The sequence below is a fragment of the Sander lucioperca genome, chromosome 14 (assembly GCF_008315115.2).
Source record: "Sander lucioperca isolate FBNREF2018 chromosome 14, SLUC_FBN_1.2, whole genome shotgun sequence".
NCBI classification, from domain to species: domain Eukaryota; kingdom Metazoa; phylum Chordata; class Actinopteri; order Perciformes; family Percidae; genus Sander; species Sander lucioperca.
Genome location: NC_050186.1, coordinates 18,075,976 through 18,103,304, shown reverse-complemented (window position 1 = coordinate 18,103,304; position 27,329 = coordinate 18,075,976). Strand labels below are relative to the sequence as shown.

At 40.1% G+C, this 27,329-nt stretch overlaps 1 protein-coding gene and 1 long non-coding RNA gene across 2 annotated transcripts in view; one reads left to right on the top strand and one right to left on the bottom strand.

Moving 5' to 3' along the window:
• LOC116047245 overlaps positions 1-22,994 on the bottom strand; it is a 50,532-nt gene extending 27,538 nt beyond the window's left edge. The window contains exons 1-2 of the long non-coding RNA XR_004104356.2: positions 22,785-22,994; positions 10,400-10,543 (exon numbers count right to left, since the gene is read on the bottom strand). This is a non-coding gene — a long non-coding RNA (uncharacterized LOC116047245). The remainder of the gene's footprint in view (positions 1-10,399; positions 10,544-22,784) is intronic.
• Positions 22,915-27,092, top strand: LOC116047243. The gene is made up of 2 exons (XM_031295901.2): positions 22,915-23,298; positions 24,551-27,092. Exon 2 carries the CDS (start codon positions 24,555-24,557, stop codon positions 26,346-26,348), a length of 1,794 nt encoding a protein of 597 aa, XP_031151761.1. The 5' UTR covers positions 22,915-23,298; positions 24,551-24,554; the 3' UTR covers positions 26,349-27,092.
• The last annotated feature ends 237 nt before the right edge of the window (positions 27,093-27,329 follow it).

The window sequence follows — 27,329 nt, the reverse complement described above, 5'->3', positions numbered from 1 at the left end:
GGCCTCATCCCACTTTATTGTACCGCCTCCACCTCCATTTTCTTTTCTCATATTCGACGACAAAGTGTAACATTTACTTCTCAACAGATCCCCATCACATGCACCGCTAATTTAATACTGATTTAGATACACAAGCCATTGCACACATACATTTAATTGCTTAAAACTAGGGCTGGGTATCGTTTACAAAATTACGATATCTGTACCAAATACCAATACCCTTAAAGTGATACCGATACCAATAGTACATTCGATACCCATCATGTGAATGGAAGCATCTTGGTACGCTGCACTGCCAACTCTGTCAAATACGCCGCACTGGACTTCACCACATAAACTGTATGGCTTGGAGCTGCTGTGGTGCAAGTATCGTTTGACTGGAGAAGTTTCGATCCTACTTTGTACTGGGTTAGTTAAAACTGAGTCAGGTTTACTGCCCCCCTACTGTGCTCCCCTCCTACACTCATGTATTACTTCCTTTCATCTTGGGCCTCGCTTTAATCACAATCACTCCTGATTTCCTCTCCATTTTCTCCTTTCTGTCTGGCCCACTTTCATGCTCATAAATCTGTCATGCCGGGGTCTATTAGTTGTGACATTCAGTACAGAAATTGTAGTATTTTCTGTGAAGAGATCCTACTGCCGCCAAGGCACTCTGTACTTGCACAGCAAGGGAGTTAGTTTGGGTGATACTCGAGATGTCAGAGAAGCTTCTGTTAAAAGGAGTCATTTGTGGTGAGACAAGGGTAGAATAAAGTTTAAATACAGCAATTCTGTGTTTGTAGTGTTGGCAATTTCTTCGCTGTTTTCTCGCTTTTTGCTCACAGGTTTCTCTATAGAGCTCCCCCTACAGCTTCGGAATAGATATTTAGCAACACTGTTGTAAAAACTCATTGGCGACTCTCCCCCCTCCCATCTTCTCTCTTTGGTCATGTGCATTTGTTTTCATAGAAGGGTTTGAGCCATGACGATAGTGTGAAATCTTCCATCGCTACCTTGTTATTATAGCTAGCCGGTTCGTGGATGTGTGCAGTGCCATGAAGCAATTCGTTACATTGCGATACCTGATATCACGCGATACTTCCTGACGCTGAGGCTGGCGGCTAGCTGGCCAAAAGTTGCAAGGGTGGTTTTTCCACTCACAGGCGCTAGAGGGAAGCGAGACGACCACCATTCAACCCGAAAAAAGCCATATAACCATTCCAATAACTCCGAAGCTGTTCAGTTAAAGTCAATTAAGCTAAAAAGAACTGCATAGTTCCCCTTTAAGAGGCAGCAGTGTGCTTGCGTTTTAACTTTCACTTTGCTTGTCATCTTGTTAAAACACACCAGTTCAAATGCATGCATGAAAGGGAATTTACAATAACTTAAAAGAAAACTTTTGTTAGCTTGCTCATTCATGAGCTGTTACAAGTTAGGAGTATAAAAGTTGAGTATATGGTTGACACATCTGATTTGACACTTGATTAAATTCTGTTTTAAAATGGTGTAAACTGGGAAGATTCTACATAACATTTTACAAAAATAACACAACACACTTCAAATTACAAGACGTTTACCTGATAACGCCAGCTAGGTTAGCATAATCTGATACTTCCCACTTTAAAACGGCATGAATATACTACTAACTCAGAAACACATATTTCTCTATGTACGCATGTTAATAAAAGTAATATTTCCATTTCCAAAAGAGATTAGTAGTTTAACATTTTGGAAGTAGTTTATTACTTTGTTTAGCCCCTAAACCCAGTTATGCTACAGTGACTTCCTGTTTACATAGTGGATTGCTACAGGTGTTTCCTAGGTCTTTGGACATTAAGATTAATATTTATTTAAAACATTGTTATGTAAAACAACAGCAACTAATTTTCGAAAAATCACTAGTTTGAAACTAGTTACTAAGAACTTTGGAAGAATTTTACACACAAAGTTAGTGATGGATTTATAATCCACAATCCTAAAGATACAAATGACAATGTCTCATCAGCTTAACTTCACCAAAACAGTTTGTAATGCTTTATATCTTGTTATGTATCTGGAAAACTTGTTGGCATTTTATCTAAAAACAAAAACACCTCATTGTTTTGGACAACTTCACAGAAATAAACACAGCTGCTCTGCAAAATGAGTAAGCAGTTTTAACAGGTTTTGCAGATTTTCCCAAATTCAAATCCTGTTGACTTACTTTTGGTCCGAAATCATTTCCCTAAAAACACAATGAATACATCAGAGTATATTTAGAGCATAAATATTGAGATTAATTTTGGTCTTCACCCGTGGTCCTGTTTACCCCTGTATTTTTGTTTTTCTCTCTGGATGCATCAGCTCAGTGCTTTTCCTATGGGTCTAGTGTTTGATGTGGAGTAAAAGGCTCCAGGAGTATTTATGAATGAATATTTTAAAAGGGATTCAGCGAGGCGGCGGGGCACAAAATGGTTCCTGTGTCCTTTCTACAAGCCAGTCAGTCATGCTGCCGCAAGCCCAACTCTGGTATCTCATAAAAGCAAAGCTGCATCACTCTGCTGGGAAGGGGAGTTGAGTACAGGAAAAGTCCTGTGTATGTATGGGTGTTCAAGAGAGAGAGAGAGAGAGAGAGAGAGAGAGAGAGAGAGAGAGAGAGAGAGAGAGAGAGAGAGAGAGAGAGAGAGGCTTGAGGGAGAGAGCTGACAGACAGAAAGAGTGTGAGACAGAAAACAGACGTTCAGGGTGTGGGAAAAAAGGGCGAAGGAAAATGTGTGGGCAAGGGTTTCTAAAATGGGAGCTTGTGCTGTATGAACCTGTAGGTTGTCACAGCTATGTGTTGATCAGTGCAGAGCCAGAATCAGATGGCTGTGGTAAAGATGCCCATGTCTCCTCTCCACTTGAAACTTACTTAAAAACGTAAACTACTTAACATTGTTTTGGAAGTAAGCAACAGAAAATAGCCATTTACTTTTTAGAGTGTCGGAGACCCCAGCTGTAATGCATGGTTAAATACAATACATTTTCATATTCTCTGTATCTGTGATTGTTGTACTCAACAAAGAAGTAAAGCCAAGGTTTTAAATATTATGCAAACTGTTTACAATACAAATAAGTATGCTAAGAGTACTCAGACTTTGAGCAGGAGTCTCTTGGATTTCCCAATGCAGTCAATGTTTTCTGTACTCCCTATTGCATAAGCACTTGTTAGCCAATCCTGTAAAAGCTTACAATGAGGCTGGTATCAGAAACTACATCTACATGCAATGTGATCTCTGTTCTAGTCTCTGATTTTTGGCCGCAGTGATAAAATTCCTCTTTGTCTGGTTCTAACCAGTCACCTGTCATTCTCTGTTGGTATGGGAGAGGAGAGAGGGAGTTCATGGTGGTGTAATTCAAGATGCATCAGACTATGTCTGCATTTTCATCTTTTTCCATGTGCTGTACGGCTACAGTGATAACATCAGAGGGCTGGTTCAGAGGATTGTCTGAGGAGGACAACTGGTTTGGGTGCAGGGGTGAAGGACCATGATTTGAACTCTTTAGATGCAAAAGAGAGATTCCAATAAAAAAAAAAAAAAAAAAGAACAGTTTAATTTAGGACATACAGTCAGGTCCACAAATATTGGGACATCGACACAATTCTAATCTTTTTGGCTCTATACACTACCACAATGGATTGGAAATGAAACGAACAAGATGTGCTTTAACTGCAGACTTTCAGCTTTAATTTGAGGGTATTTACATCCAAATCAGGTGAACGGTGTAGGAATTACAACAGTTTGTATATGTGCCTCCCACTTTTTAAGGGACCAAAAGTAATGGGACAGATTAACAATCATAAATCAAACTTTCACTTTTTAATACTTGGTTGCAAATCCTTTGCAGTCAATTACAGCCTGAAGTCTGGAACGCATAGACATCACCAGACGCTGGGTTTCATCCCTGGTGATGAAGCATTTGGCTGAATATGAGCAGATAATATTGCCCGAAACACTTCAGAATTCATCCTGCTGCTTTTGTCAGCAGTCACATCATCAATAAATACAAGAGAACCAGTTCCATTGGCAGCCATACATGCCCACGCCATGACACTACCACCACCATGCTTCACTGATGAAGTCGTATGCTTTGGATCATGAGCAGTTCCTTTCCTTCTCCATACTCTTCTCTTCCCATCACTCTGGTACAAGTTGATCTTGGTCTCATCTGTCCATAGGATGTTGTTCCAGAACTGTGAAGGCTTTTTTTTAGATGTTTGGCAAACTCTAATCTGGCCTTCCTGTTTTTGAGGCTCACCAATGGTTTACATCTTGTGGTGAACCCTCTGTATTCACTCTGGTGAAGTCTTCTCTTGATTGTTGACTTTGACACACATACACCTACCTCCTGGAGAGGGTTCTTGATCTGGCCAACTGTTGTGAAGGGTGTTTTCTTCACCAGGGAAAGAATTCTCTTCCGGGTCTTTTGGTGTTGCTGAGCTCACCGGTGCGTTCTTTCTTTTTAAGAATGTTCCAAACAGTTGATTTAGCCACACCTAATGTTTTTGCTATCTCTCTGATGGGTTTGTTTTGTTTTTTCAGCCTAATGATGGCTTGCTTCACTGATGGTGACAGCTCTTTGGATCTCATATTGAGAGTTGACAACAACAGATTCCAAATGCAAATAGCACACTTGAAATGAACTCTGGACCTTTTATCTGCTCCTTGTAAATGGGATAATGAGGGAATAACACACACCACTTAAAAAGTGGGAGGCACATATACAAACTGTTGTAATTCCTACACCGTTCACCTGATTTGGATGTAAATACCCTCAAATTAAAGCTGAAAGTCTGCAGTTAAAGCACATCTTGTTCGTTTCATTTCAAATCCATTGTGGTGGTGTATAGAGCCAAAAAGATTAGAATTGTGTCGATGTCCCAATATTTATGCACCTGACTGTAATTCCATCTTCAGCAAGTGAGATTTGAGCCTTAGAGGCATTTCTGATGTTGGTTGAGATCAGTGCTTATGCGCTACCTTTGACTGCTGCCTCAGAGATTATCTTGGGGAAATCCCATCCCTTAGCTCATTTTGTGCTAAACGTCCTGAGATGGAGTTGAGTCTGGGAATGCTAACATCTGTGAATGCATCGCCTCAGACATCTCAGGAGAGGCCAGGGGGCTGTCGAGCGGGTAGGTGTGATAAACACACATAATGCAGGAATGCTATTTTGTCAGATGAACCTCCCTGGCTCTGTGTCATGACTTTGGAGTGATGAAATGCGTTACTCTTGTTCCTCGCTGAGACATATAAAGAATGTAGGTTATGTTTGTTAACAAGGACCGTCTCACTTAGGGTCTCTGGAATGTTTAGTCCAGACTGATGGAAAATGTCTGTGGTGGGCCGACTCTTTGCCTCATATGGCTGCTGTGTCAGCGCAGACGCACACATACACATGTATGCAAACACACCATTTCCCAACTGCTACTCACCACATTGGCAGGTTCCTAAAATTAAAACTTTGTATCAGATTTTCCACAGCAAAGGTGAGATCAGTGGATTACAGTACAACAGTGCATTTCAAAATAAGCAGAGTATTAAAATGTCTTTATCTGAGTCACTGGCTAATACCCTGTGGCAAAATCAATAACCAGCATGACCTTCCGCATGAACAGCGGGTGGCAAAAAGGACAAAAATCAATATTAAAAGCTGGCTCTGAGCAAACGTGTAATGAAAAACTGCTATTGGACAAAATCAAAATCAAGTCATAATTTGCTGTAAGAAATATTACCTTTGTCTGAATTGACTGAGAATAACAATATACTCAGCAAAAAAAGAAACGCCCTGTCACTTTCAACTGATTTTATATTTTAAGCAAACTTAACATATGCAAATATTTGCATGAACATTAAAAGATTTAACAACTAAGGCATAAACTGAACAATTTTCACAGACATGTGACTAACAGAAATGGAATAATGTGTCCCTGAACAAAGGGGGGTTCAAAATCAAAAGTAGCCCTCAGTATCTGGTGTGGCCACCAGCTGCATTAAGTACTGCAGTGCATCTCCTCCTCATGTACTGCACCACACTGGCCAGTTCTTGCGGTTGTTTTTACCATCCTGTACCTGTCCCGCAGGTGTGATATTCAGATGTACCGATCCTATGCAGGTGTTGTTACACGTGGTCTGCCACTGTGAGGATGATCAGCTGTGCTTCCTGTCTTCCTGTAGCGCTGTCTAACGCGTCTCACAGTAGGGACATTGTAATGTATTGCCCGCCACATCTGCTGTCCTCGTGCCTCCTTGCACCATGCCTAAGGCATGTTCACGCAGATTAGCAGGGACCCTGGGCGTCTTTCTTTTGGTGTTTTTCAGAGTCAGTAGAAAGGTCTCTTTACTTTCCTAATTTTCTTTTAACTGTGACCTTAATTGCCTACAGCCTGCAAGCTGTTATTGTCTTTTTGACCGTTCAACAGGTGCATGTTCATTCATTGTTTATGATTCATTGAACAAGCATGGAAAACATTGTTTAAACACTTTACAATGAAGATCTCTAAAGTTATTGTGATTTTTACAAAAGTATCTTTAAAATACAGTGTCCTGAAAAAGGGGCGTTTCCTTTTTTTGCTGAGTTTAGTTTCATGTTTATTAACTCGCCAAATCCATTATCTATGAGTACACCATGTAAAATGTATGGATTTTTACAGCTTCAAGGGAGGTACAAAATGAAACTCAGGGTGTATGATAACAATAAGAATACCTGAGGGATTTGTATTAAAATGTTAAATCATTCAATCAGCTTTATCAACTATTCCAGCAGGTCCAAACGTGTCAGCCTATCTATCCACTGGTGCTCTTTCTGAAATATATGTTTATCATTTACAGCTAAACTCATTTTCATTTGCAAAGAACAATTTTCAATCTTTTTTGATTTAGCACAAAATCCAATTTTTTGAAAGCATGAGATATGATCACTTTTGCAGCACATTTTCCCTGAGCACTTTCTCATTTGAGAACACTTGAGGTAGATGGTGTTTTTCCTCTTGGTCTTTCTAATAAAGCCTTGTATAGAACTGCTGATTTCCCCTAAATGTTTGTTGATTAAGAAAACAGGAAGGCAGGCATGCCTTGGTTCATTAGTTACGCAGTGAGCAAGGCTTTGGGTAGGCACCGCCCGAGGGCAACTCTCATTCCAAACTCAGGACTGTAAACAAATGCTCACACACATGCTGCAGTAAAGAATGTGCATATTCTATAGATTAATTCACAAACTTGGAGTACTTCATACAGAGTATTCCCAAACACACACACAGAGGTGTGATCTGCCAGGCAAGGTTGCGAAACGCTGCTATGTGAGAAAACACCACGCAAAGCAAACAGAGTCTCACAAGGCAACCGCTTGTTCTAAGGCCAGAACCCGGGGCAGCGCTCCTCACATCTCTGTGAGAGGAGAGGAAGGAGGTGAGGGAGCAGAGAGGAGAGCAAGTGATCAGATGAGACCAGACTACACATGATAGGATGCATTAAAAACATGTTGAGGGAGCAAGATAGAAATAAGGCAAGAGCAAGAAAAGAGAAAAATAAAGTGAGAGTACAGGGACGATTGAGGTTAAGGGTTCCAAGAGAGGTGGCATGGAGGGCTGGAGGAAAGATGAAGAACTATAAGACAGCTTGAAAAATATATAGCAGTAGGGAAAGGTAAGTTGAAAGGAGATAAAAAAAAAAGGTGCATTAATAACAGGATAGACAATATTGAGAAGATGCATTACCGGAGATAGCGAAAGGTTTGTCTGCCTGTAAGACTTCTTTTAAAAGATTTACAAACAAGGTATAAAAGTAAGCTGAGCAGAGAAACACAGTTATGCTAGAATGAAATGTTGCGTTTTCCTTATTTCATACTTTTACTATTAGGACTAACTAGCTCAAAACAATGCAGCTTGTTTATTTCAATATCTTTACAGGGGTCATCAATTGTTGTGAATGCTGACTTTTTTCCTGGGACAAGCAGCTTTAGCTTCAGTCTATTAGCACGATATAATGTATGTAGCCAAGTCAAGTGCATATTTAAGATGAGAACAGAAAGCTTTACAAGTGTAGCAACAGTAAGTACATGTAAGAGGGTGAGGTTTAGCAAACACTCAATTTCTATGAGCCACGTAAAAACTACCAATGGAGAAAGTTTGACTGTTAAGTAAGACTACATCTACTCTGTATCTCTGGATAGTTTCACACCGAGTATATGGCATTTTACTTTCGTAGGCGACTACGCAACGGGGCCCCAAATCTTGCTTTGCTTTCTGCAGAGACAACAATGAGCCTGGAATCCGACATCCACCAGAATATTTTTTCTCCCCCTCTCCTCTCTCACTAAACGCTTCCATTTTTCCTCAAGCAGAAGCAGACTGTTTTGAGAAATGTGAGCTTGTTATGCTTTATGATTTGCAATCTGGTGCTGTATTGACACGTTGCATCCTCTACCACAAGAGAACCCTTCGATAACATACTTCAACATCCCATGCAGCCTCGCACGTAAACGGTAAAAGGTTGGTGGAGGCCATAGATGTGGCTTTTCTTTTCTTTCTTTTTTAAAACTTAAGCTACTTTAGGACGTTTCCAGCTCAGCTCATTCTGGATGACTGGTATTCCCCTCTCTGGATGTGAATCTTGCTCTAAAATTTGTCCACACAGGCCAGCTGCTGCCAAACATTGTGACTGCTCTAATGCCAGGGGAAATTTGTACATGAACAGTATTTCAGATAAAGCCAATCTTTTGTTTTTGCGGGCAGAAAAATACCCAGATGTATAGTAATGACATTAATTATCTACTTGCTAATGTTTATGAAGAAGCTTTTCTTTTTTCTTAAATTCTTGTTCAATTTGCTGCTTGAATTGCTTTTCTCTCCAAACTATGATAATTGTTTGGGACACTTTTTCCAGTCTGGAAACCTTTACTCTGATTGGATGACGAGTTGCCCGAGTGCCTGGTCTCTGTTCTGTTGCCATATACATTTTGGGTTGCTGCGATGCCTGGCACCCGGAGTACAGAACTGGTTGTTCATGTAGGTTATAGAAGACCTGCCAGCTAGAGGTCCTGGAACTGTAATGAAACGCTACTCTGAATATTTCCCCTCAAAATCAAAACCGACATCAATGGCACTTTGAAATCCTTCTTCTGCATTGCTATGCATTGTAGATGTTTGCTTTATAGGCAAGCAGAACAGGCCAACACATCGTTCACAGTGACATGTTTGTAATGATAATGTTGTTGTTGATGATGTGCATTAAACAGGCAGTGTTCTCACATTTTTAAATGGCATCCAGCTTTCAGAGCTTCCAGAGTTCCTATCTGTTCTGTCTCTCCCTAAGCATCTGTTAACCATCAGCGAAACACCATTTCAAAAGCTATAAAATGGAATGAATAAACAGTAATCAAAGTATAAAATAGCAGGGGAAAAATAATTCTTATTTACCATCTTGACAGTGTTTGTAGAATGTTTGTCTTTTTCGCTATTAAAAAACAAACAAATGAGGGAGTCATTTGTCTTGTTGTATTTGGTGTGAATGAGTTTGTGTGACAACTACATGAAACCAAGACCACAAAGGAACTTAATTTGAAAGCGTATTTTATGTTACAAATTGGGGGTTGTCTCATTTTTCTAGAGACATACAGTATCGGGATATTTTGCACATCCACATATATCAAAAACCCCTTCTGGGGCCATCATAGTGTCTCTGTGCTCTTTTTTTGCTTGTATGTCACTTGATAATGTTAATTTCTTATTGCTTCATAGTTCTTTTGGAAAACCCATAACTGTTTATCAAGTTAATCAACTACAGATTGCTTTATTTGTATACAGATCTCTAAACAAGATACTTGATTCTACTATAATCAATCAATTTTTACTGTTACCAACTTCATAATCATGCCACTCGAAATAATAACAAACTTTGGCCTCCTATCTGTTGAACATCTCAACCTCAGTTTGGATTAAAGGTTCAGTCATATGGAATGCTTTGCCATCAGATTTTTTAAAGCTGACACCTGTACAATTTAAGTAAGCTCTGTGAAATGAAGAACTTTGTAAACAACCCACGTAATTCCTAATATTGTTTTACTTTTTGCATTTGTACTTTAATTGGATTATGAATTGGAGAGTGCCCAGATTTAGCCGCTTCTGAGGGTTTTTCTCTCCATCACATCTTTTATTGATTGTGTATATTAATTGGTAGTATTTGTATATGTGTAAACCAATAAAATAACTAAAAAGTAATTGAAAAAAATAATTGAGTTAAAGTTAGATAGTTTTGACTTATTTTCCTGGTTTGAGGGCTTGAGGCCTGTGTGTTTGTTTGTGTGTGTGTGTGTGTGTGTGTGTGTGTGTGTGTGTGTGTGTGTGTGTGTGTGTGTGTGTATGTGTATGTGCACCCACATGTGCATTTCTACTTCTTACCTTGCGCACGTGTAGGATGTCTACAATCTGGGAGCCGGATCTGGACCTTGCTTCTGCAAGACACCCGCTCTCATTTAGATCCAAAACGACAGATTATCTCTGGCATTCCACATCTGGAAGCAGTTGAACGCAGAGGAGCCGCTTCTTCAGAGAAATATACAAAATATGTAGGACAAAGTGCACATGAATAGGGGGATATGGCTCCTTTATCTATGCCACTGTATCTAACTGTGTCCTCATGGGCTTTGAGGTTTGGATTATGAAAAATGTATTAAGTCTTCTTGCTTTATCATTTTAGGAACTATCTACAAACACAACACGGTATATTGGTATGTTGGTGTTTACTCTTATTACAGTGGTGTGACCATTTAGCATTTTATCCTGCAGCTTTTGAAGGAAAAGCTTGAGGTTTGAGATGCCACCCTTGTGTCTTTGTGAAGCTGAAGCCAGGAAATAGTAAGCTTAGCTTAGCATAAAGACAGGGGGAAACAGCTAGCCTGGTTCTGTCCAAAAGAGAAAAAAAAACATTAGTTTAGGAGCTTAAGAGGTGCCAGTAGGCAGATTTAGTTTCCTTAGGACAGACCTATGCTAGCTGTTTCCACCCGTTTCCAGTCTTAATGCTAAGCTAACCATCTCCTGTAGCTTCATATGTAGCAGACATGAGAGTGGTATACATCTTCTCATCTAAATCTCGGCAAGAATGCAAATAAGTGCATTTCCCAAAATGTCGAACTATTCCTTGAACAACAGCATGCCACAGTATCACCTGATACTTTGACCAGCTTGACCTCATGCACTTGTGCTGAACCATCAGCTGTAGGGGCTCCTGATGACTCAGCTAAAACAACAGCCTCCAGAGGTTCCAAAAGGCTCATGACCTTTTTTTTTTTAATCATGATATATTCCTCTGTTTATTAAATTACATACTCCGCATCAACAAGAGGGGATCTGCTAAACCCATATCCATGTCTTCATCTCATACCTGTTGTGCTTTTTATATATATATATATATCAAGGAATGCAAAGAAAATTGCAGGTTTTTATCAAATTCAGTGTGAAGTTAAGCGAAGAGACTTAAATGTTCTGACAGGAACCTCTGTGGTTATTATACATAATGGACCAGCATATTATGTTTTATGTATACCAGCATATTCACAAAGACACACTGCGTGAATACACACACGCACACGCACGCACACACACACACACACACACACACACACACACACACACACACACACACACACACACACACACACACACACACACACACGTAATGATAATATTCAAGCGTTTGTGGATTAATTAACTCCCTACATGTGAATTTCCATACCACGTGCTCTCGCTCTCTGGAGGGTGATGTGTGGCTTAAAGCCTCTTATTTTAATGTGAGATGATTCATGTGAGCACACAGCATGGTAATCACCAGCTAGTTGCCGTGCATCAATCAATTAGGAGACTCTGTCAAGGCCCCATAATGGTTTTAATACGCTGCCTCTTCCACTGGCTGGATAATTGCTACATAATTACTCAAGAGTCATTTCAGGTGGATCTCTACCTGGTCAAGTCAGGGCCTGAATATAAATGCGTGAAAAGTTAGTTTCAGATGGCTTGTTTGAAAGCAAAACACTTCTTGGGGGGCTGCTGCCGCAGTACATAAAAACCTGGATTAATAAAGTGATGATTGGCATTACAGGAGGAAGGGACTGAAACCAGGGAAGCACTTCTTTTGTGGCTGACAGATATGATTTGTGACTGAGAGAGATCTTAGCGTAAATGGGGCAGTGTTGAAGGAAGTATTCAGATCAGTTACTCAAGTATAAGTAAACAGTACTAAAACATGCTGTAAAACTACTTAATTAAAAGTAAAAAGGTCCTGCACTGATAATGTTTATGTAAAAGTATCAAAAGTAAAAGAAGTACTCAGTGCAGAAAAATGTCCTCTGTGACTATTATGCAATTAAATTATACATTATGTGTAATGTATGTATTAATGTGTAGGCAATATTTTACTGTTGTAGTTGGCTGAGGTAAATGTTTTTAAATATGCTATAGTATATAGGACTGCAACTTGTGATTTTTCTCAATACAGAATAATCTGCTGATTATTTTCTCAATTAAATCGATTGATTGTCTGGTTTGTATAACTTGCGAAAATAGTGAGAGATGCCCATCATAATAAGTCAGAGCCCTAAGTGACAGCATTAAAAGGCTTGTTTGTCCAACCCTTAAAATCATTTAGTTTACTGTAATTTAATACGAAGAACAGCAGCAAATCCTCACATTTGTGAAGCTGAAACCATTTTTTGGCATTATTGCTTAATAAAAACATATCAGCTATCAAAATAGATAAAAACAATTAATTTCTTGTCGATCAACTAATTGATTAATAGACTAATCATTTCGGCTCTAATCTTAGAAACTGTTGATTATAATGCATTAGATTTTATAAGCTCTGCATATGCTTTGTACGTGCAACTTTAATTTTGCAAAGTAACTAGTAAGTACAGCTGCCAGATAAATGTAGTAGAGTATAAAGTACAACCTTACCCTACTGTATATTACCTAGTCTTCATCTCAAAACACGTCTAGGTACTACATTTCGCGGCAAACTATTCGATTCTAATGCTAATACATTTAGCCAAATAAAGCCAAGCCTAATTTCCCCCACAATATCAACACGACGAGACTGCATGCTGAAATATTCAGAGTGAGCATGAGTCACAGCCTTCGCAATATACTGACATTCAATTTGGCTGTATTTGCCTTTCAAATGAGCCTATTGATGGTTTCAAAGTCACAACAGTCACAATCCAGCTGTGCCAGTTGGAAGTGACAATAGCATGGTTTCCGCTGCAGAGTAAAAAGCAACAAGCAGGGCTGAACCTTTGTTCGTTTCATACACCCCTGCCTCTTCCATCCGGTATATTTTTATCATTCTTCTTTCAACTTGTTGTCAACGGATTTATCAGGAGAACGATGATAGACAAAGGTCTTGTTTCCAGTGAGTTCAGCCCCAGTTAGTGCTGCTGATTAATGCTGTCTGGCCTTGTTTGGTGCTGACAGTGGTACCCGCATTCAGGGCCCCTTAGTCTCTAGGCTAATTGAAGTCATTCTTCAGTAATATTTCTAAATCAACTGTTTCCTCTTGCCTATTTGAGACCTAATTGGAAGCATGTGCACTCAACCCGAAGGGCTCCTTTTAACCCCTGACACTTCAAGAATGTGTCTGTTGCGGTCATTGATTTCACTTTGTTGTTTTCTTTCTTTATTCTTGCAGCCAAAAAAATTTAACATTCGTCATTTTTGATTCTGGCCTTGTTGTGTGGATCTGGTTGTAGATCTTTCTGGATGCTATTTGGGGGGGGGGGTTATCTTAGCGTTATCGGCATACGTTTGTGTCAACACATAATTGTGAGCTGAGCCCATGCTTCGTGCTAAGAGGGTTGAGCTTGGGTCATGACATCTGCTAAAGGGAGTGATACTTCACCAGAAAATGCAGCAGAAAGAATACAGGATTCACATGGATGTTTTACAAATCACATTGACAGAACAAATATGTCTGTCTGCAAAGGATTTGCTGTTGTTGAAATGCAAAGTGCCTTTTTTTCACACCAATTTCATCATTATGATGACAATTTCATCATCATGATGGCACCTTGTACATATTCTCTCTGACACATACACTTTACTTTGATTTGATACTCCTTGTTTACAACTTTGTTTTATATATTACACACATGATTAAACATCTCAGGAAGATTAAAGCATCCAAGGATGAAACAACCTTGTGTGTTAACTAACTCCCGCATACTGGCATTATACCTCTCATATTGTACACTGTGATTCTAAACACTCACACTATACTGTAAGAACACTGGGTGCAATGTTATTAGTATTTCCTGTAATTTATTTTACATTTCTTGTCTGTTAAAGCTCTTTTGTTATTTAAATGTTGTTCTCCATTAGCCAAATCGTCTCCCACCTGACTTCACTGTGTGAAACAAAACAGGCTGCTGCTTCAAGCCCATTACCAACAAAGAACGCGGTTAGGAGTGGTCTTGCAAACTTCAGACACTTGAGAATACACTTTTTTCTTTTACGGTTCGGGGCCCTACAAATGTTTAGCATCTGTCTGCTGCTGTAAACAATGGCTTTGGTGTTTATCTACAAAGACTGGTTGCCTGTGAACTTGCTTTAATCATCAATGTTGCTCTATTCCAGTGGATCTGCAGGATGTTATGGATTTAGATTTAGCATCCAGCATTGCTGCCTTTTCTCCCCGCCTCACAAAAAAAAACCACACACACACACACACACAAAAACAGGTGGAAATCTCGATTTGGATGCGAGAGATAATTTCAAAGAAAAATGGTTGTGATATTTTCCAGGGTGTTTATTGGTTGAATGGAGCGAGTCGTTTTCACACGGAAAATGAAAATAGGGATTGGAAACAACTGGAGGAGAGGGGAGATTGATTTCCTAGCAACCATTTCTGAGCCATTAAGCTTTACCTATCCTTTTCACTCCTGATCTGCCTCCTCTCACACCCCTGCTTCCTTACGGGACATTAGTTGTGTTCAGAGGGGAGATAAGACACACTGCCTCTTAGCCTCTGTTGGTCAATACATCCATCTTGTGCATATAGGCGCTCTGTGAGCGGCAAGCTATTGTACCTGTGCAAATTACTGTTTACCGGCAGACGGTCACGATTGTTTTTGCTCACTGGAGTGCCGTCATACAGTGAAGAGAAACATACTGCAAGGACAGAGAAAAGAAAACAGAGAATATAAAAGGTACAGTAAGTGCAAGCAAACGCTGCCTTTTGTCTCTGTACACAGAGACATTCAACCAGCAGCAACAGAGGATGTTACACAAGAGGCCCAGCATTATCAAAAAACACTGGTACTAGTGTTGCACTGTTGCAGTCATAACCACATATACAACACAAGTCCATATTCAAAACTAACACAAACAAATGCAATAAACTACAGAACCAACAATATATTAATTGCACTTTAGTAAAGGTCAATGCTTTTTTGAGACTGTTAAGCGTGATTTCTGCTTCGGCGTTAAATCTACGCCATGGCTACGTATGTAGGTATGTGGAGACACGACCCTACACTGTAGCCTGACGTGCACCTCTAAAAAAAATGTAACTACACGTCGCGGCGACGCACGTTGCTCGGCCGTGGCTTGGTAGCGTTGCATTCCCCCCCCAACCCCACCCACCCCCAACTCATTTCCACTATGCTACCACAGTCGGTACTAGCTGAGAAGCTAATCACCGTCATTCTCACTCGCTCTACCACACACTCTCCACGGATACAGACATGCCGGCTCTGCTATTCTCTTAAAGAGATCGACGCACACACCAACGCACAAGTATAAAAACCGTTGGACCTGAGGACAGTCAGACCACGTCCAAATAGTAGACCAGAGGATAAGTAGTGTGGCTGAACTAAACTGACCCAAACAGAGAGAAAACCAACAACTGGCAGAATGATGCGCTACAATGCGGTTCACAATTTTTTTCAAGTCTGTCTTAAAACAATACTGACATGGCAATTTGCAAATTGAAAGAGTCGCTGTAATTGTTCCCTCCTGTAATGAATCACACCTGTCCTTTCTGGCTGCGAAGGAACACAGTAGGGATAGACCGATTATCGGCCCTGGCCGATTATCGGGACGTTTTTTGGCAGTTTGCAGATTATCTGTATCTATGTTTTATTTGCCTGATAACCAATAAAGTTAATTATTAAAAAGTGTGTTACTTTGGCTCCGCTACAGCTCTGTGTCTGTCCCCCGGTTCGGTTTCAATCAATACTGAGTCTGACTTAATGTCCCGCCAACAAGACTATCTTTTACTGTGTGTTATGTTGAAAGTTTGTAATTTATTAAATAACTCCTTAAAGCATTTAAACAAAGTTTTGTGTTGGAGTATGTAACATTCCAAAATCTTAATTTTAACTTTGATTTTCATTTTCACTGTCAATGCATTTCGGTTCCAAATATCGGTTATCGGTTTCATTAACAACTAATAAACGGTATCGGCCTTGGAAAAACCAGTATCAATCAATCCCGACTACACAGTCCTCATTCTTTGCAAAAATATATTCAAATGTCTGTCAAAAGTTATTTTGATGCTTTGAAGACTTAGTCACACCAAGTGAGCATCTTCGCAAATTACAGTCTAACTTACTAGGAACTGATCTTTGAAGAGCTCGATTGTCAAGTAATGATCACATTGTCTCTTAATCATGAGCAGTGTTGGGCAAGTTACATTTAAAAAGTTATTCAAAAATTAGTTACAGTTACTAGTTACTTCTTCCAAAAAGTTACTAAATTTGTTATTCAGTTACAAATTATGAAAGTAACTAGTTACTTCAGAAAGTAACTATTGCGTTACTTTCAAGTACATTTTTAAATGTAAAATCTGTAGCAGGAAAAGTTAACCCTCTCCTTGATTTCATAACGCCATACCTGTCTCTCTCTCGTTGACTGACTCGCTTGTGTTGTTCTTGTGTGTCCGACTATGCCCCACCCAACTCTACCTCTGATTGGCTAACCATGACATTTTACTCAACCTCAGCCAATCGTCAGCATTTATGCGCTTGCGTCGTGCACTGCCCATTAACCAAGGAAGAACATTAAAAAAAGGTATTTGCCTCTCGGCTCAGACTCAGAGATCTAGTTGGTCTGATGAAAAAAACAGCTTCAAATATAGTAACGTGCCACATTTTTTGGCAGTAACGGTAACGGCGTTATTAAGATGGGAAGAGTAATCATTTAGATTACTCGCTACTGAAAAAAAGTAATGCCGTTAGTAACGCCGTTATTTATAACGCCGTTATTCCCATCACTGATCATGAGGATCTACTTGTGACCCTGTGCTCCTTTATGCTTTAAGAGCTATTTCCTTCTTTTTATGCATGTGTTGTCATGAGTTTTGAGACTTTTCCACAATCATTGACAACTGGTGTAAAAGCAATTTGTCTTGCCTTTAAAATCCACTTCCAAAAAAACACTCTGTTAAGGACACATGCTGCTAAACACTAAATTTGACATGACTCACATGTGTGCAGCAGTCTGTGTATCGGATTTTTCAGCATGTCGCTACAATCGCAGACGCAAAGCTGTATCATGTAGGAGCATGGAAATGTCTCAAAAATCATGACGACAGATAATTATCAAACATATGCGCAAGGCATATTGCGTTGACAGCACAACAATCTACAGCCTCAAATATGACCATGAACTTCAACATTTGAAGGGTAAAGAACAACAGACAGTACGAGCTTCACCAAATTCCCATTTACTGCAGAGCCATGGTGTCGCATTATAAGGCATTTCTGAGTGCATTATTTTGAGTGCTAGGTGATTTAGCCAATTGGCATCAAGCTGAGGTCACTAGTGTGTCTGAGAGAGAGAAAAGATGTCTACTGATGTCAAAGGTCTTGTGAAGATGCTTGGCCACAGTGGCCTCTGCTGGGTGGTAAGGGTAGAGCATGCAGGGGTAGAGCTCAATGATTCAAGTGTGGAGTAACGCATCCGTATTATTTATTCATAATTGGGCTAACAAACGCTAATTAGCTTAATCAAACTATAATGAATCACAATCAGCCAAATGTCACGGTGGATTATAATTGACGTGGATGGATCCCAACTGCTTACTGGGAGAGGCTGTGGGATGCATCTGTCCTGCCTTTGCACAGCTGCTGGAGAATGATGACAGCAATGTTTGGCTTTTTAATTAAAACTGGAATAAGGGGGTGTTTGTGTGATTAAATCAAAAGTCAATCGTGAATGAAGCTCATCACATTATACCTGGAATGTTTTTATAATGTGGGAATCAAGTTTAAACTCGTGTACAGTCATATCATTGAGAGCGAAATCAAATTAATATGACATTAATTAGCATTTCCCAGACAACAAACACACTAAGAACAGAAGCTGAGAGCAACAGGAGAGTGCAAGAGAACAGTAAGACATTAAGACAGTACGAACACACAAATATACCTAACATCCATAAAAACATCTCACTGTTTGAAGGCAAGCTTTAGGACAATATGGAAACACTTGTTATAATAATAAACGTCAACCACAGACAGAGAAAACAAATGAAACTGGTGTTAAAGACTCAACTCTCACGACAGCAAATGGCATTTTCTGAGAGCAGAAAAACAAGCCTACACATACAGTACGAGATGTTTTCCCATAAACTGCTCTCAAAGACCTCAGTAAAGCTATTTTCAGTCTGTTTAAAAGTAGCCAAGCTCTGATATAAATCAAGTAATTGCTAACAGTCCCATGATGTAATTTTAGCTTTAAGCTCCAAGAAGTAGAGATCGGCCATAAAGTGGAATAAAATGATACCATTTAATTTGTCTCTATTGAGTGGCCTAATGCCTTCCTAAATCAAGAGTGGGTGTCGCTGTTTCATGTTTAAAGAAGTGCATTTTAATTGGCAATTTACAGGTTTTTATGTCACAAAGTGTTTAGGTCCAAAGCTAGCGCTGGCGGATTAAGCCCAGACTATGACAGAGCGATATAAAGAGAGGGCATTTCACAGAGAACGTATGAAAGCATTTCTTGGATCTTAAACGATAACTTTAATCTTTGAGCCAAATTTTCCACAACAACCTACAGATAGACTGGGCTTATGTCTCGTCATTACGGATTTGGCAAATTCTACTACTGTATTCTTACAAAAAAAATTACTTGTGTGCAAGAGTGGCAGTCAAGATGCCAGCATGAAACTGCTTTTGGTATGTCATCCGGTTACAGTTCCACATTAAAATGGGATTAGACAGTAAACTTTTGCTAGGGGGACAACTTAATCTGGAACGAAACGAGGGGAAAAAACATTCATCGTACTTTAAAATGTTCTTTTTTGTGCTTTAAATCAAATTCTATTTCTCTGAGACATCTTGATTGTGTTGTTCCTTCTGTCCCCGGTGGAATTTCCTATCAAAACATTTAAGTATGAAAAAAGTATAACCTTTGAATAAATGGCAAAAACATTCCCATGAGATCAGAGAAGGCTTGAGAGCAGCCAAACCCGCCAACTAACCAGAAAACCAACATCACCCTCCATTACTGCCATGTCATGACATCATCCTGCTTCCTCTCTACTGTTGTCCCTGTGGTCTGGACTCCTAATTCTCTGGCTCAAATACTGATGCTCTCAAAAAAGAGTAGGTGACTTAATCCAACGCTGAGAGACAAGAAAAAAAATAGTGCTCGGCCCGTGTCAACGTGAATACTCTCCCTCCAAAGAGTGCAGTGATACAGCCTGACATTACCAGCTCAGATTGCCCCCAAATTAGATAGAGTAAGTTTGCTTTGGCTGCACTCACCGCTCCACAAAAACCTGGACACTGTATAAACTCCAGAAATGTCTCTAATGACAGACACATGGCACTGAAATGTGACCTCGAGCTAGAGATAATCACTGTCATTTAGTGTTAGAGCAAATCAGTGTGGGGCATTAACACCAAAACCAGACCTACACCAGCGGTAAGGGATCACGTTTGTTATATATTGCATTTAGGGACAAGACTTTAAACTACTTGTGTTTGAAAACTTCTAGATATGAATTTGGTTTAAGTGCCTTCATCTCGGAAAAATAAAAGTACATACTTTATACTTACAGTACACATTTTTGGGCTTAGGTTTGGTTTTATATCAGACAGAGTATAAACACATCCCCATTAGATGGTTTTAGTTTTTCAAATGTGAGAATTTGCTACTTTTCAAAAAAACAACACCTGGAAAGTGTTACCCAAACTGTCCATTGTAAAACAACCATGACAGTTTACATACTGACCTCCTGATTCAACTTTGATCTACTGTACTGTACACCAGTTACAGTTGCAATTACAATTGCATGACCCGCCCTACTCCCCCATTTGACTGGCTAGTACTCGTTGTCTTTGTTGGTTAGTCCAGATCTAAGCATAACTTGAACAAGTAAAAACAAACTGATAGAAACCATATGGCCAAAGATATAACAACGAAACCAAATTAATTGGAATTATCCTTAAATTCACACTTTTCACAGCTGATATTATTTTCATGGCAGGAAAAGCCAGGTGGAACTAATGTAACACGTTAATTCATATATTTGAGTTAATTTACTAAAAATATATTTAAAGTGTTTATACAGTTAACGATTTACATATTTGTGTTTAAACAGTCAGTACTTGCATATGTATACATGTTTAATTATTTACATCAGCAGTTAAGAATCTACCTCTGCAGAGTGACTGAATCTGAGTCTAAGTTCTGCTATCGTCTGATTGGTTACTTCAGCTACACGTGATAAAGTAAAACGAGGAAGTGTTGTTGTTGTTGTGGAGCTGATAAAAGCGTAAAGAAGAGTAAAGTGCTGCTTAACAAAGCTATCCGTCTCCATCCAGCTGTTCCTTCTTATTTCAAGTGATACAACCACCACATATATCAAACCCTCACGTTACACTTGTCGGTACACGATCCGTTCTGCCCAAGGGGGTAAGCTTCGCTTCAGAGCTCGAATCTCCTATGGTGCCATTTTGATGCTACAAAGCGATCACCCGACGTTAGCATTCCATAGACTGCCATTCATTTTGACGTCACTTTGACAGCGAATAACTTTACATCTGAAGCGTTTAAAGACTTCATTTGTCCATTGTTTATTTCTAAAGAAACACGACAATGTATAAAAGGCTCCATTACCTTGTACCTCACGTTATGGCTCCGTAGTATACGTTTTTGTAAAAATAGGCTAACGATTGTGTCATAACCACGCGACTTACTGTCGCATAGTAGAGGAATTACCGTATAGTACAGGAGAAGCTCGCAGGCAGTTTGAACTTACATTAGCTGTTTAAGTGTAATTACTAATGTTAACTAGCATTTTAGTTAGCAATAATTAGCCTGTGTCCATGTTATCTCCTTACATATACCTACGCTCTCTGCAATATTCGGAATGATTGAGATTTCTCTTGGCACAGCTACCAGAAGACTCACAACTTTCAGACATGTTGCTCACGTCACATTTACGTTGTTTCTCTCAGTTGGAGGCTGCGCAGTAACACTCAGCGCTCACCGGAAAAGTGCTTCTAACGGCCTTCACTGGTCTCCGTCCAGAGCAACGGGATCTGTTGGTCCATTCTTATATACAGTCTATGGTTCTGCCTGCACGATCCGTTCTGCACATGCGCAAAATGTTCGCGCATGCGCGGTTGTACGAGGATTTACGACACTGCACGATCTCTTCCACGCTTCCAGTCGACAGCCAAGCTAACGTTAGTTTAGCTAACAGCTAATTCGGCTAACCGCTAGCTGATTGTAGCGGTCTGCCGTTAGCCTCCACAGGCAAGCTAACGTTAGTTTAGCTAACGGCTCATTCGGCTAACCGCTAGCTGATTGTAGCGGTCTGCCGTTAGCCTCCACAGGCAAGCTAACGTTAGTTTAGCTAACAACTAATTCGGCTAACTGCAGCATGTAATAACTTTAAAAGACCCTCAAAATAAAACTTGAAAATAAACGTTGACATATAACAGCTGTTACGTCAGTTCTACTTTACTTGTGCTCATTTAAAATACAATCACTCAATACTTGTCTTTATTGTTATTACTGTGAAGTCTTAATTTAGCTGTAGCCTGCTTTTCCCATTACGTTTGAGTTAACGTTATTTTAGACTGAATCTAGCTGTCAGCTAGCCGAATTAGCTTTTAGCTAAACTAACGTTAGCTTCCCGGTGGAGGCTAGCCATAGGCTAGCGTGGAACAGATCGTGCAGGTCGTATCCTCGGTAAAACAGTATTATCTTGCGCATGTGCAGAACGGATCGTGTACCGACAACACTGACATCATAAAAAAAAAGATGGCCACACCAGCTAACACAGTATGCCAAATACCATGGCCTTGTAAATGAAATAAAGAGCTCCAATTAATGCAATTAACTACACATGTGCTTTTCTTTCTGGCATGTCAAGATGTCTGATGGGAAAAAGATGTATTTTACTCAACTGCATTTAATGACAAAGTCATGCAGCCAACCAGTATTATCATTTCTTAAAGCCTTTTTATAATGGTAGAAATTTAAAGCCATTCTAAGAAGAAAAAACCGTATAGGAACTTGATCATGTCAATAACCTAGGGCCAAGTAATTCAGGATCATGGTACCATAGGGAGAGAGGGAAATAAAAAGGAGTAAGGACAGTTTACGATGTGAGCCACGTTTGACTGCTGAGGATTGTAACACTTAAACCCGCAGTGACAAAGAAAACTAAAGGAGTGAATGTAGCCTACTCTCCTCTTAAGCTAGGAGCAATTCACCGCTGCAAACCTTATTATCTTCGCCATTATGTACTTTTCATGTTAAATTGAATAGTTTTTACCTTTCACCTTTCATGATTTTGTTCCAGCTATAGAGTCACCTGCCATTTAACAGTATGGGTTCAAACATTTCGCCTCCCATCGCCTTTGCTTCCCTGCAACTTCCACAGTCGAACCTACGTGTATTGATCCATGTGAGCTCCCTTACTTGACGGTTTCAGGAAGTAGCTAGCTGCTACACTACCAAAACAACAGCGTGTGTAACGCAGTTTTCTCGCCAAATTATGACTATTTTTCAAAATTGCTTTGTAAATCAGGCCGTAACACGGGATACTTGTAATGTGACAGTCCGCGATCCCGTTTACTGCCGGGATAATGCGTACTTTATTCCTTCATTTGAACTACTTTGCTAACGTGTAATGTTAGCAGGCTATCAAGTTAACGTTAGCCAAAACAGCTAACGTTAATGTTAAAGTAACTTCAGCAGGATAACGATTCACAACAAGACTGAGCCAAAGGCGGATTTAAATGTGTTTTCAGACCGTTGTGAAAGTGGAATAGTGTTCATATATAGAGGTGGGTGGATAAACTAACGGCTAGTAATTTATGTACTGTGTCTGTAAGGTAGTCCAAGGAGTTGTTTACTTTAATAAGGACCTGGCATGTTTCATGTTTTCAATGAATTCATACATTAAAACATTCATCTCATTTAAAGCAAGTGAAGGTTGCTATTACACTTTAAATTAATTTGATAACGTTACAATAATTTACTTGCAACTCACAGATTGTCCCAAGGCAGTGCCACAGAAAATTACTTTTTTTTTTTCTCAAATATTTGCTATCACCTTGAGAGTCACAAGACATGTTTACGTCTTGAAATCTTTGAAGAGCATTCAAATTCAAATAAAACACAATGATGGAAAAATCACTCTTTGAACTGGCCTCCAGCTGTAGACTGATGTAGGCCTAACCTGTGATAAGGGGTCACAAGACGAAATAAGTTGTTGAAGGGGTTATAAGCTAAAATGCTGGGGATCACCGTCATAAGGCAATTTCAGTAATCTTAAAGGTAGAGTGGAAAAACATAATTATCAATTAAAGAAGAGAAAAAGAAAGAGAGCAGGGATGTGTGTAATAAAAAAAACTCTAAGTCCCACTTCACAAAAAGAGTTTGACACCCCAATATATCACATTGTCCTTAAGGTCTTTTTTTGTAGAGGAGGGCAAAATTATGTTTCTTTCAGCTTCAGGATTGATTCTCAACTTGGCCTGGCTGTCAACAACGATGTTTGTCCGTCAATTCATTACTAGGTCTATCCAGTTGCTACATCTGGTAAAGTGGGTGTCTTTACAGTTGCCTTGATTTAATAGATTTAGCCAATTTCTGATTCAGCATTTAGCTAAAATGTCAAAGCAAAAATGTCAAACATCCTCTATTTCCACCTTCTCCGTTGTGGGGATTTTCTGCTGTCTTTCCTGCTTGCTTTTCTTAATAGTAAACTAAATATTTATAGATTTATAAGTATTAGTCTTGGGAAACAAGCATTTTAATATATCACCTTGGGCTTTAGGAAGTAGTGACAGGCATTTGATAGACTGAAAGACTCATTCATTAATCAAGAAAATAATCAACATATAGGCTATTGAAAATAATCGTTAGTTGCATCCTAATTAACACATAAACAAAGACTTGAGACCATATTAGCATCAGTGTGGTTATGAAAAAAAGTCCTGGTTACTCTGCCATTTTAAGACACAAAAGTAGTGTCAGTTCACCAATTTCATACATAGCTAATATTTTTACTTTTTCTTAATTTTACCCATACAGGAAGATGCCACGCTTGCAGTCCGGTGTTTGGAAGCATTTCACCCCGGCTATCAAAGAAGGGAGGGAAACCTTCATGTGCAACTACTGTTTAAAGACCTACACAAAGAATGCTACCAAGATGCAGATGCATTTGGACAAATGCAAGGAGTACTCTGTGGTTTCGCAGCAGTCACCGGGCCCAGATGGGAGCTCCTCTGCCTCCATTCCTGTTCCCTCCTTCTCGTTCTTACCATCTGCCACTCCTGGGGGACAGTTCCTTATTGATTCAGTGGATCAGCGCAGCCAGGCGCATGCTGACGAGTGCCTGGCAAGAGCTGTGTATGCCACTTCGTCACCCCTCACTCTCACAGACAATATTTATTGGAAGCGATTTTTCAGCGTGCTCCGGCCTGCTTACTGTCCGCCCACCAGAGAAGTTTTGTCCTCTCATCTCCTGGACTGTGAGTATGACAGAGTACAAAGCCAGGTCCATGAGGCCATAGGGAAAGCAGACTGTGTCACCATCGTCTGCAGTGGCTGGTCTAACATAAAAGAAACCGGAACTATCATTTATGTTGTTGCAACCCCTGTACCACTGTTCTACAAACGTGCAACGACAAAGGAGCAGACGTACACAAGCACTTTTATTGCTGAGGAACTGAAAGATATTATAAATGAAGTGGGACCACAAAAGGTCTTTGCCGTTGTCACTGACAACGCCCCGGAAATGATGGCAGCTTGGGCTCAAGTAGAAGAAGCTTTCCCGCATATATCAGCTATCGGCTGCACATCATGTGGCGTCCAGCAGCTCTTCGATGACACAGTTGCAACGCCGTCTATGACAGCTCTGTGCAGGAGAGCTGAGCAGGTGGTGAGGTATGTTAAAGAGCGAAAACTACTAGCAGACGCCTTTAGGTGCTGGCAGACTTCAAATATAAGAAACCACACTGCTAATGGGACAACATTGGCACTGCCTATTAACTCTGACTGGACTGGTGTGGTTAACATGTTCACCAGCCTCCTAGAGGGTCAGAACTCTCTACAGGAGATGGCAGTCTCACCCACACTGGATGTTGAAGCATCCATCAGGGCCACGGTACAGGATGCAGCTTTTTGGAAAGGATTAAGCGGCAGTCGTAATCTGCTCTACTTGATTGGGAATTACATTGATTACATGAAAAGAGAAGATGCCGTACTCTCTGGTGTTGTTGACCTGTTCAGTCAGTTAAGATACCACATTGGAGCTTCACTGTCCGGGTCTGTGCTGCACAGCGCAGAACAGAAAGCCGTCATGGCATCGTTAGACAGGTGTCAGGAGTTTTGCGTGAAGCCAATTCACGCAGCGGCGTACATGCTGGATCCAAAGCATTCTGGACAGCAGACACTCTCAGGGGAGCAGATAAACAGCGCTTACTATGTGATTTCCAACCTGTCGCATCATCTAAATCTTGATGAGGGTAAAGTGCTTGGCAGCTTCGCCAGATTCTCAGCCAAGCAGGGATTATGGAAGGGTGCCGGGATATGGAGCTCATGCCAGCATGTGTCCGCATCCACCTGGTGGAAAGGGCTGTGTTCCTCCGAGCCGCTGTCCGCTGTGGCCTCTGCGATACTCCAGATCCCGCCAGCAACAGGTGCTTGTGAGCACCTGCGGTCACGTTTTTGCAATGTAAAGGGGCAAGGGTCTCTCCCAGCTGACAGGCTGCAAAAACTGGTAGCATTACAAGCTAATCTCAACCTTTTAGAGCCAAGTGATTGTGAGTATGCTCCGCTGGAGAGTGAGGAAGAGAAGAAGGTGTCATTTCAATCTGAGACTCAATAGTAAGACATAATGAGATATCTAAAGCTATGAAGAGCCAACACATTCTCACTCCCATCGCATAAAAAGAAAGATGGTGAGTGGGCTTAAAATGGTGTGTTTAAGTAACACGCGGGACAAGAACGGGACAGTTGGGTTTAGAAAAAGAACGCAACAGTTGGGTTTAGGAAAAGAAAAACGTTATAAAATGCATGTTTCTTTGACACGTGGGACACGAACCCTGCTCTCCTGGGTGAAAGTCCAGTGTTGGCTGACCCATCCACCACCCCATCCAACCTCCCCACGCAGAATTTCGGGCTTTAATACTACTCGCTACCATGGTAGCTCTTAATACTACGTCATCTTCACGAGCTACAGAGCTGCTGCTCTGCCCGGTGCGTTCCATACTCATGCTGAGGGGTGCTTATTGCGTCGTATCTGACGCTGACAGCCAATGACCATGCATATTTTACGAAATGGGAGTAAGAACAGGTTGGTAGAGCAGACCACGTGTGAAGAAAATAAAAAAATTAGCCTCACAGGTCAACAAAGTTCAGACTGTAAATAAAATGCCTAAGGAGTGACTGAATCTGATGCCTTTATGTGTTTTGATCATATACAATGCATACTAATTTTTTTTAAATTATAGTTTTCAAATAGTATGCATCAACCTTATAATGACGATATGGAATATTAACAGAATAACAAGAGGTCTAATCTTCTCTGTTAAAGTGTTTACATGGTGTTAATAAAACTGTTCTAAGTTTATACTGTTATGTGTCTGTTCCTAATGAACAACAGGAATAGTTTGAGAAATATGAATATTCACTTTCTTGCCGAGAGTTAGATGAGAGGATTGGTATATCTCTCTGTTAAATTTAAGGCTTTAGCCAAAAGCAAATTAGCTTAGCTTAGAACTATTTCTTGGCCTGAAGAAGTAACATCCCGGCACATAATCCTCTGTAAAACAGTAACTTTGAAGTAACGTGTAAATATATATATAAT

Coding starts and splice junctions, on each gene's coding strand:
- LOC116047243 (XM_031295901.2), top strand. CDS start 24,555: ATGCCACGCTTGCAGTCCGGTGTTTGGAAGCATTTCACCCCGGCTATC.